This window comes from Benincasa hispida, chromosome 10, assembly GCF_009727055.1.
Source record: "Benincasa hispida cultivar B227 chromosome 10, ASM972705v1, whole genome shotgun sequence".
In the NCBI taxonomy this organism is placed as follows: Eukaryota; Viridiplantae; Streptophyta; class Magnoliopsida; order Cucurbitales; family Cucurbitaceae; genus Benincasa; species Benincasa hispida.
The window spans coordinates 60,825,594-60,837,807 of NC_052358.1; the positions used below are offsets into that span (position 1 = coordinate 60,825,594).

Below are 12,214 nucleotides of genomic sequence, written 5' to 3' on the forward strand. Positions count from 1 at the left end.
TAGCAACAACATTTTTTTGTATCTTTCATAAATACACATTAACCATTTCGATATTTCCAAAACTAAATAAGAAACTAAAATGATTAAAAGGATACAAATTAAATCTTTGAAATTAATAAATAAATAAATAATTTGTCAAAATAAACTTAGCTTACACGACCTCCTAAAGGGACTCCCCCATTCCATCTCCGAAAGGGGGAAAAAATCAACTTCAAATCATATGTGCAAACCAGTAACTTTGCAATTTCAATATAAAAAATTTTTGTTCAACCATTCTTAGTGAGTCTTTCAATTTCACTGGTTAGAATTCGATCAAGAATATCATGTCCAAAGGAAGTAAAGCCAAGCCCAATGACTGGATTAATAATACTATTCAAAATCTACCACATCACCGTACCAGTTGACTATCTCACTAAACACACAAAAAAAAAAAAAATGATGATTTCTTTGAGTTGTTGAACTAGAGAACACTTAAAAGAGCAATATTTGGTAGTAGACTAATATTTCTACAGTAATTTAAAAAACAAACCAAAATCAGAAGGATGAAGTTGGAATCCCAATCATATATATTTTATGGCATTGAATCCCATGGAGAGGCATTGCATTGCTTTCATATATATTATCCTAATTTGGTAAATAATAATGGGGATTCCTATATGTTGGAGAGATTTAGGCAGATTCAACGTCAGAATTATCTGGTCCATCAATGTAAAGTTCAAAGTCACCGGGGCTCCATCTGCAGACCAAATGCAGCCGAAAAGTTGCCATCCTTATCCCCAACGCACGCTGCAACCAAATCAAATCATACCAAACCAAACATCTCAATCATCATTCAAACGACAATGTCAAAATATAATGTCCCTTAGTCTCATATTTCAACTAAGTCAACCGATATCGGGTTTCAGTTAACATTTTAGACTAAATTTTCATTGTTTGGAAATAAAATGTCTGGCTTATGGAGCGGTACCTAAAAATGATGACCCCAGACAATTACTTCTAGGGATATAGAAACAAATATCAAAGTTATTTGTTATCAAATCCTTCTTACCGAACAACCTATCACACAAATGTACAACCCATAGAACAATAAAAGAAATTTTATTCAAGTAAGGTCATAAACAGCCTACCGTCTTCAGAAAAGAAGAAACAAATAAAAGTCCTTTCTCTCCGGAACTGCAAATTGCTTGATAAAATATCAAACTTGCAGAACAAAAACAAGAGGAAGGAATCGACAATTTGTTCTATGCCCACACTGAACAACCCGGTTCTCTTTAATAGACACTCAGTTCTCTCGATGGCAATATAAAAAAAAGCCTATAAAAAGAATGTTTTCCTCATCGTACTTATTCCAAACACACCCTTAATTTGAGATGGGAGTGGGAAGTGACAAAAACCCTACTACCAGAACAAATCTATTGAACCTCATTTGGAAGACTCTAGTGAGGTTTCATGTTTAGTTTTGGGCTTCAGTTGCAAAGTTATTTTGTAATTATTCCCTAGGTTAGCTTTTTGTGGACTTTTTTTTTTTTGTATGCCCTTGTATTCTTTTATTTTTTTTCTCAATAAAAGTTGTTGATTCTATCAAACAAGTGAGTCAAATTCAATATATGTTTAAGGAAAGAGCAGGCCACAAAATGATGCAAACCAGTATGCCGGCTGACTCCGGTGATAGAGACTTGCCCTCCTCGCATACAACAAAGTCTGATACAAGCTCCACCACACCTGTTCCACGAAGAATTCTGATTTATAACCAACAAACTTTTTACTATAAGTAGGGCTTGCAGGCACAAAGTGTGTATTTACTGACCCTTATTCAAACGGACAGGCAACCCAAGCTTCCGTAGAGAAGGCTCCATCTCATGGCTAAACTGCTCCAGAGGACCTTCCTTGAGCTCAACCTGATATCATTAAACATCAACAAAGCAACCAACCACCAAGTTCATACATATCATAACACAGATTATATAAAATGATACTAGAACTTTTTGTTGAATCACCACATTCAAAAAGTGCAATCAGATTTAGAACCATGACAAATAAAAATCAGTTTATTACAAAAGAAAACTCAATAAATGTCATGTGTTCAAAGGGGCACAAACCTTTTCTGTGGCTGCACTTCCAGTCCTTGCATAATCATAATCTACATACTCGTTAAATAACCTGCATAACAAAACATTAAAAATTACATCAATCATTAATGTAAAACAAAGAAAATACCGAGCATTTTCTTTTAAGCAATTTAATCTTAAAGTCCCTTCTTACAGAATTGAAATGCTAACCATGTAATACAAAGTTGGATTTTTTTTGGGGCAAATTTTTCATTTTTTTTAATATCCGTGAGTGTCCAAGCCAGCTTTCTTGCACCTAAACTAATCTCACGAGTCAACCTGACTAACCCTACAACATTTGAGTGTCAAGAAAACAAGTAGGAAATTAATTTCTAGGTAGGTGGCCACCACGGATTGAACCCTTGACATCCTAGCCATTTATTGAGACTATGTCTCCTTTTTACCACTAGGCCAACCTATGATAATTGACAAAATTTTCATTTTTAACATGCCTTTTTCAAACTAAAATTTCAGAATTTTGTATTCCCAGATATGGAAATTTATTGAGCACAATTTATCCGATCCTTCAATTGCTAAACTAAAACAGAAGGCATAGTTAATTAAATTGGAAATAGCAACTTAACAATTTATAACTTTTAGCAGAGTTTGTCAATGTGAAAACTTAAAAGTAGTGCATGTCTGGTTTACCTCTCAACCTCTTCTTTTGGTAAGTTTGTGAAACAAAGTCCAGTATTTCCATGCAGAAGCTGAAAAATAGAAGAGTGAACGTTACTTCCTAAAGTCTACAGAAAAAGAACATTTGAAGTATATGCAATGAGAAAAAAGAGATTCACCTTGGAAACCTTGTGAAGGCCTGGTCGAATCTCATTAGAAGCACTTCGACCGAGAGAAACTTGCATGACTTTATTTGCTCCAAAAAACAATCTATCCATTGGGGGAAACAGTCAATTTGGGAACCCACATAAACAACTCAGTCTTGGTCAGGTCAGGTCAGTTCACATCAATTCATTAGAGAAATAGAAAGGTCATGCATGACATCTCAAAATGCCACTCAGCAGCAGTTCAAAAATTGCATTAAATGGGTTTCACAAACATAATATCCCGATTATTTACCAATTATCCTCATTAAACATTTCTACACTTTAAAAAAGTCAACGAGCAGCAGAGGCATAATACAATATGTACAACTAAATATATTTCCAAAGTTGAGTAATACAATTTCAATAACATTGATGCCTTAAAGAGGATGAAGAATGGAGGACATGTTAAGACACATGTACACAAGCAGCAGGCTGCAGCCAAAGGTTGTAACCTCCTTTTCGAGGTGAATCTTTTTAAAACAAGGAGAGAAGGTTAATATGTAATCATGGAAACAATTGCTGTTACCACAACCTACTAAAATTGTTGTTTTCAGTCATTAAGGCAACCACATGTTCTCATCTTTTCTCCTAAGACATGCTATTCATCTTTCTTTTGAGTTCTAAAACATGCTATTCATTATTTACATCTTTCCCCATACTAACCAGAAGCCAACCAAACAATATAAAGGAATTTCATTCTCATCACTAATCAATAATTGAAATGATGCAGCAAATAAATAATAGAGAAGTCAGGAAATACAACTTGCCTGCTAGATGACTTCAGTTGCTCCCTGAGTTCCTTAAACTTGAGGTTTCTCATGTTCTCAACAGTGAAAACAAAAATTGAGTTGTAATTTTCCACAGCCTGCCTGATCAGCTCCACCATTGATTTCTTGTGTTCCCTTCCTTTCTTCTTGGTTTTTGATAAAGTAACTGCATTTATCCCACGGAACAATTAGTCAAAAACACTAAGCTCCAACAGACTAAATGTTCATATTTTTCCTCTTTCTTTGTAAGTTAAGAACCACACAAGTTTGACACTGAATACTACCACCACAAGTCATTTAACTTCTTAAACTGCCTCATACAAATTAACCCATAATATAACTAACCATGTAACCCATATTCAACAAGAACCTTGAATTAAAAGAACAACATTTAGAAAGCAAGTCATTAAGTTCTCCAAGGTTTACTGTTATTTGGGTTCTGTTTAACAACATTGATATCTCAATAATGACCAGAGAAGCTAAAATCTATTTCTTTTAATATGGAAAACAAGCAAGATAAACAGAACAGCAAAAACACAAAATAACGCGACAGATTCAACTTCTTGCAGCAGGAAACAATGCATAGATATGTGCAAAAAGCGGATTAAAACAAACCTGGTCTATCACGCTTCGACTTGGGCATCTTTTATTGCTGCAAGAAAACCTTGACACGGACCCAGAGATGGAGTTTTGCAGCAGTAGAGAGGGGGATAAGAGGAGGAGAAAGAAAATTGAGTGCGGAGGTGTACCGGCGACCGATAATGGCAGCGATGGAGAGAGAGAAGGGAAGAAGAAAGAACTCAAATATGGTTGCAGATTTGGCTATGTCTGCCGCAGGGAGCGAGGGGAGCAATGCAATACTGAAATAGAGAAGAAGAAGTGTTGGGTCTAGGGTTTATGTTCTTATTTGAGTTTTCTACCCACTAGTGTTTTATCTTTTATCAATATTTCTAATTTTTAATTTTTTTTTAATATTTTGTTGATATTTCATTCAATGTAATTACTTTTAAAGATTACTTGGGATAATTTTAGACATCCTCATAACATAAGTGTGACAAAATATCAATTTACACCCTCCTCAATTTTAGGATTGGTATAAACTGTAAAATTTTATAAATGTAATAGTTTATACTATCTATTAAATTATCTTTGGAAAAACTTCATCTCAAACTTATATATCTATCAAACTCTTAAATTTTTAAAATCAATAAATTTAAATTCTTGATCAGAATTTTATTTAAGAAGTCCATGCATTTAATCAAGTCGTCTATGTTGTAAAATTAAATTTTAAAAATTCTACACATATTTGAGAATAAATACATGAACATTTGAGAATGTAATTGACCCAAATCATAAGTTTCAAAAAAAATATTAGTTGAATGAAATCTCGTGGAGGTGTAAATTGATACAATCACGAAACTTTAGGATTTAAAGTGATACAATTATTAACTTAGAGTTTTTAGTTTATATAACCTCTAAGTTTAGAGGTAAAATTGATATTTATCCTAAATTTTTTTTGATTTTTTTTTAAAAGAACAGTTAAAATATATGTCTCTAATATTTGAGTATTTTTTATTTTTTTTTAACTTATTGGAATGATTTCAACATTTTAAATTTAGTCCTTTCTGTTTTAACAAATTTTCTACGTCTTAGAGATGTAACCATCCATAAAAATATTGATTTTTTTTAAACTAAAAAAAGTTCTACAGAATAAATAAACTATAACTATTTCTATTAGTAAATTAAGAAGAGAGACGACGATCAAGAACAAAAAGAAAAATTGACATGTAGTCATTCTTGAAGTTTAAATTCCTCGTACCCTCTCGTGTACTATATGTATGTGTGCGTATATATATTTGTATGTTGTTTCATTTATTATCTTTTCATAGCCTGTTGTTTTACTTTTTTTTAATTTTAATAGTATATTGTATTCCTAGATAGATGATGTTTTACAAAGATAAGATTAAGTATAAATTTAAGGACCTGTTTGGGGGCCCAATATCTTATGTGAGGAGATGATATAGTCCCTATATTGTTGTTTGACCTACATATATCATCTCCCCCTTTCACTTACTTAACATGTGCACAGTAACCCTCATTTAACAACTCTCTCAACTTATCTACCCCAACTTCCTATGTTTCTTCTTCTCATACCCGATCGTCACTCTCTCCTCCCTTCCTATGGCTCACTTACGTTTTTATTTCTTTATTCTTTTCTTGAGTTTATTTCATTATACTTCGGATGTAATTCTTTTTCCACGATATCCATTTTATTAATAAACCATGGTATTTCAATCTAGTTCTATGCACCCATTTTTTACTTTCAATTTTCATACATCGTTTTTTCCTCCAGTATCTTGTGATAGAGTATATTAATAATTTATTATCTATAAATTATGTCATTCAAGTTTTCATTTTTATTTTCTTAGTATACCAATTATTTATCTATATAATACCCATTAAAAGATCACAATAGTTTGGATTAAATCTTTATACACAATTTCTCAAAAAAAAAAACTCTTTTATACAACATCAATATTAAAAAAACCCATCATAAAACCTCAATAGAAAATTCATCCGTGAATATATATGAGAAAAGTCTTAACGAAATCCCTAAAATCAAACTGAAGCAAAACGTTTTTTTTAAATGTCTCGCTAAAATATTTAACTGATCATTTATTACCTTTTAGTTTTCGATGATTTTTAAAAATTAAATTTATAAATATTACTTTCACTCGTTTATTTTTATTTTTTATTTGTCTTACTTTTGAACACTCTTTTCAAAATTCAAATCATGATTGAAAATTATATATATACATACACACATAAATACATACATATGTATGTATTTATGTGTGTATGTATGTATGTATGTATGTATGTATTAAAAAGTGGAAAAATGTTTTAGAAAAAAAGTTGGTATGTTTATCTCTGGCTTAAAATTAAATTTTGTATTTTTAAATGTTGGTATTTCGTTGACTATTTACGATTAATCTTAAATTTTGACTGAGTTTTTTTAAACAACAATAATAAATAATTATTTAAAAGATAATAATTGAATACTAAAAACTGAATTGATACAATAATTGAATTATAAGATTAAAAACAACGTTCATACAGGCAAATTATTTTAGAGTAAAAAACTGAACCATATAATGACATATAAACTCTGTATATCCAAACACAGACATATCAACTCAGACATAACAACTCTGTACACCCAAACACAGACATATGAACTCGACAACACAATTTTGCACCACAAACACAGACATCAAAACTCTTCACAACTTATATCATCTCAACACCTTAAACAGGCCCTAAACTGTTTAAAAAACTATTTGAAAAGAAAAGGTACTCCAAAACTATTTGTAAAACATTTTTTTTTTAATAATCTTCTTTGAGTTATAAATCTTAACTTCCCATATATTTTCACCATCTCTTGGCTCAAACAAATATTTCCAAAATCTCTCTCAAACCTCTCTCAAATTTATTTTTTCTTCAGCAACATCTAAAGATAAATTTATTAATTGTCTCATACCCTCTCGTTCTCTCATGCACAACAATCAAATATATATTGAAGAAACAAAGCTCCAACAATGGTGCATCAATCAGTGCATACATTTCGATTATAATTAAATTAAATTAAAGAATAACCATATTTTCATTCAATAGGGTTTATGGTTTGAAATTTCAATTTTATGTTTTGAATTTAAGTTTCTTAGTGATTCAACCAATTGACAGTGTGTGCATAGACGAATGTTTGTTTAGAAATTATTTGTATGTTATTCTCATTATTGTCATTTATAATATAGAGTAAAAACAACAAAATCTATACATTTTGATTGTATTGATGGTAATTATATGACAATTTTTCTTTGTTAAAGAAATATCTTGGAGCCTAAAAAATTAACATTAGTGTATAAATTAAATTCACAATACACTTTAGGCTTGATTTTTTAATTATTGAGATCAATGTTGAACATTTTATTTAATTTCTTATCCTTAAACCTATACAACACAAATGGGTATACATCGTGAAAAGGAACCTTTATTTTGTTCTAATAAAACGATTGAATAAAAATATAGTTATTGATAGAGTTTATATCCTAAATCTCGTAGTCTATGTAAATTTGTAAACAAATTATTAATAAATAAATAAAGTGTTTATTTAATTAATAAAGTATTTTATTATTTGCATAATAAAAAATCCAATAAACTAAGATCCGATGTTACTTAATGTAACTTGAACATTATGTAATTGACATATAACTTGATTGTGTTTAAGGAATAACATGAAAGGTATATAGTATATGGATAATGTTGGGTACTTTATCCTAGTAACACTATGGATATAATTTACTTTGTAAATATTACAACAATTGTAAGTGTTACAAACAATTGCAAGTGGAGGTATCCTATACAGTAAACTTGTATAAGATCGAACCATGAAATATAATCTTTCTTTGTAACACCGTTAATTTAAGAGAATTATATTTCAAATGATAACTATGTAACTCGATCTCAATCCTAAATGAGTTATGAACTCATGCTCATAAGGATCGTTCTTTGATTTGTATGGGTGAGAGTGTTTTTAGCTGCCGACTCAATATGCCTACCATTTTGGGAACTATAGATGAAATTGACTCCAGGACTTGAACAATGATGTCTCACTCTGGCCTAAGAGGAACTTTGTTTATATTTGGACCATAAAAAAGAATTGTTCATTAGAGGATCCGTGGTACTTAAGGTAGGTAACTACAAGGGTAAAATAGTAATTTGATCCAACTGTAAAAACGAACAATTTGTGAGGGGTTGACTTACAAAATATGGTTAATTCAATGGATACACAAATATATCATAGTTCATAGGAGTGCATCTATGGGTCCTTAGTGGAGTGCCTCATAGCAAATAAATGTTGATTATTTTAATTAAAGAGTTTAATTAATTAATCTTGAATCATTTGAGCTTATAACTGTAAGTCCATTAAGTCTCTCTCCTAGTTCACAATGGGCTAAACTAGGATATTAAGTATTGAAAGAATTTGAAATGTTCAAATTAATCGAGCAAATTAACTGTACATGATACAATTAGAATTATATATAAGATACATTACAATATAAAGTTAATTTAAATTAGATTTAAATTTGAACATTATAATATGAGAGTATTCATATTTGAATTGATAGGATAAACAACAGAATCATTAAACACTCTAATTGTACTTAATTTAAGTTACAAAAGCATGCTAAAACAGTTTTACAAAAGAGGGTTTCATAAAAGTATACCTTTGTAGAATCACTTCACATCCTTGCTGAATTCTACGAATTGGATCTCCGAAACTCTAGTAGATTATCAAGAGAGTTTTCTCTACTATCCTCTACTTTGGACTAAGTGATGAAAACTCTCAATTGAGTTGGAATTGAAAAGGTTTGAGAGGGTTTGAGAGTAAAAGGATTTTTTTTACAGAAATTTCACAAATTTTCAATTGCATGAACTTCATAATTCTAAAAGATGAAGTATTTAACAAGTTTAAGCATGCAAACACTCATACATTCAGCCAATTGACACTAACAATTCTAAAATTGGGATAATTCTACTTACTAAATTAAAATTAAAATTTTATTTAAAGTTGAAATTAATTTAAATAATAAACTTAATTTCTAAAACTTAATTGATTAAATTTGAAATTAAAATAAATAATTAAACAAATTTAATTAATTAATTAAATAATAATAATTTAATATCAAATATTAAATTAATAAAATATCTAATTTAAACATGGATCCTATTCATGTAATCAATATTTAAATATTTTAAACTCTCCAGTTTATGTTTAATTTCGATAAATTTAAATGTTAATTATATCGAATATAATTATCCAAACCCTAAAATTGAATTTGAACATTTCAAATTCAAAACCCTAATTTCGAATTTGAACACTTCAAATTTGCTCAATTTTATAATCCAAGATGTAATGTTTTACGAGCTAGTAGAGGGACCTTATGGACCTATAGATCATGAACTCCAATGATTTGAGATTAATTGGTTAAACTTTTTAATCCGAGTTAATCAATATTTGTTAACCACGGAGACATACCACTATAACTTGATGGTTGCACTTTCCTCATTGTAGATATATTTCTGTCCACTCGATTTAACCATAATCAGTAAGTCGATCCTTCATAGGTCGTTCATATTTACATTTGGGTCAAAATTCTCGTTTTGCCCCTGTAAATACATATTGCTCCTTAAGTTCCCATTGATCATCTATTAAACAATTGGTTTATAGTTCAACTTATAAACTATGTCCCTCTCGACTATGAGAGGGTGGGGTCTCTTTGTTCAAGACCAGGAATCAATACTTAAGGGAATAACCTATTTGCTTGAAGGAAATCGGAAGCGAGATTTCCTTGAGCAGCGGAAGCAAGATAATTCCAAATTACAATCATAAATGAACAATACATTTACAGTCGACTTCTAACAAGCGGTTATACAATTCAAATGCAGAAATTATAGCATGAACAATACAAATGCATAAAGAGATCAAACTCTATGCACAATGGCAGAAGCGTCTCCATGCTCCGTTGCACACTTTGATCACTCAAACAACAGCAAACACGAACGCTCGATCTACACGACCGCAACACAGCAACGAACACAGCACGAACACTTCGCGCTCGTCCTCAACGATCTCCTCGGTCACGAACTCCTCCGCAACACGAACGACCTCCACAGCACCACGAACGACCTCCAGAAAACCTCGACAGTGTCGAGTTGAGTCTGACACCACCAAGAAGGTGACTTTGGTATTCTTGGTGTGAGAATCCAGAGGGTGAGCTCTGTTCGAACTTGGTATGAGGCAGACGAAGAAGGAAACACCGATCGCGTACACGATTGGGCAAGTGGGAGATGACGGAGACCTATCGTATAGGTCGATGCCCAATCATTTAGATAAAGCTAAGCGAATGTCACACCCCGTCTCAGACTACCCTCTGAGCCTAAGAAAGAAAATGACTGCAACAGTTATCAACCTTTTTGTTGACACTTACTGCATCATAACTCTTGCGAAAATAACTCTGATACCAATGAACAAATTCAACAATCAACCGATTAAGTCAAGAAGGCAAACAACAATTGATTATGTAGGCCCATTTTATATTACAACAATATGATGTTTATACAACTCTAAGATTAACAACAACGTTTACAACAACAACTGTAAAACCCTCTGGAAGTGTAATTGTGGCTTGTGGCAGACCTTGACCTTAGCAGCACCCTGGAACTCCTCACCTTTCGCTACCTGGGAAGAAAAACATGAAAGAAAAGAATGAGCTTCACAAAACTTAGTGAGTGGTAAGCAACTTCTAGAGTCTAATTCAACTCATAAAAACAAGCATATCATAGATACGAGGTTACATTCAAACTTTTGCCTTGAGTGAGTTTGGTCTCAACTCTATCTACGCGCATGGTAGATAGTACTGATAACTACTTAGAATGAGTATGTTGTCTACCTACACACACGGTAGATAGTTAACTAATACAAATCATGAATGCTTACTCAGCTGAGTTCCCTTTTGTTCCCAATGTCTCCTATATGCACATAGCTCCCCACGCATGGGCTCAGAAGCTAGGCCTGTCGGCCCTCTGACCATCCCATACGAGGTTCTCCCATAGGCTCAGGAACTAGACCTCTCAGTCCCCTGACCATCCCGTGAGGTTTTACTTAAGGGCTCAGAAACTAGGTCTATTGACCCCCTGACCATCCCGATCACAGTCTCATTCTCATGCTAGATACTCATTCATAACATAAGCATATATAATTTACTCTAAAAGATATGCTTTAAAACTTAAAGGAAAGTACCACTCACCTCGGTAAGAATAGGAATCTCTTTTAAAAGTTCCTTGATCTCCCCGGGCTCCTCTTTTGAACCCTAAATTTCATATTTAATTTTACGCTCAGACTACTCATAGTTCTAGGCTTTATCTCGAGTTAACTCCTTCTACAAATATGCTCTAAAATGTCCCAGGAAAATTACCTCAAAATATTAGCTCATAAATCTTCATGATTTTGCTGAAATCTTCAAAATATCAAGACTAGCCCAACTTACCCGACAGCTTGACCCCTCTGTCTTGTCCTCATTCTACAGCTTGATTCATTGAAGCTTCTTCTCCGGCAGCCCTACCCTAAAAACTAGACTCTTTTAGATTTTAAATGGCTTTGAAATCACATCAAACACATGAGTATTCTGGGAGAACTTCTTTTCCCAAGTTGATGCTACTTTCTGTCCTTTCTGTCCTTTCTGTCCGATAGCATATGTCCGATAGCCCTCAACTTTGCATGTCTTCTCGTGCAACCACCTCATTTTATTAAGGCCTAAGTCTTCTTCCTAGCAAACCACATGTCTGGATGACATCCTTCATATGCATCAATCCTTCATATGCATTCATCCTTCATATGCGTTCATCTAACCACAAATGCGCCCATCCAATTGCCGCAGCATTCCTATGTCCGGAC

General features: G+C 32.3%; 1 protein-coding gene across 1 annotated transcript; it reads right to left on the reverse strand.

Annotated features, from left to right (window-relative positions):
• Positions 1-337: 337 nt before the first annotated feature.
• Positions 338-4,606, reverse strand: LOC120089447 (mRNA turnover protein 4 homolog). The gene is made up of 8 exons (XM_039046921.1): positions 4,312-4,606; positions 3,697-3,862; positions 2,903-2,993; positions 2,757-2,815; positions 2,100-2,160; positions 1,808-1,898; positions 1,646-1,722; positions 338-786 (listed from the first exon to the last, which is right to left on the reverse strand). The coding sequence occupies exons 1-8, from the start codon at positions 4,337-4,339 to the stop codon at positions 670-672; spliced, it is 690 nt and encodes a 229-aa protein (XP_038902849.1). The 5' UTR covers positions 4,340-4,606; the 3' UTR covers positions 338-669.
• Positions 4,607-12,214: the final 7,608 nt, after the last annotated feature.

What these genes read in the sequence shown, in the direction of transcription:
- LOC120089447 (XM_039046921.1), bottom strand. Translation starts at nt 4,339, where the DNA reads ATGCCCAAGTCGAAGCGTGATAGACCAG. An exon ending in CAACTGAAGTCATCTAGCAG is followed by an intron (nt 2,994 to 3,696) that starts GCAAGTTGTATT and finishes CCCAATGGATAG; the next exon opens with ATTGTTTTTTGGAGCAAATA. An exon ending in CCAAAAGAAGAGGTTGAGAG is followed by an intron (nt 2,161 to 2,756) that starts GTAAACCAGACA and finishes TTTGTTATGCAG; the next exon opens with GTTATTTAACGAGTATGTAG.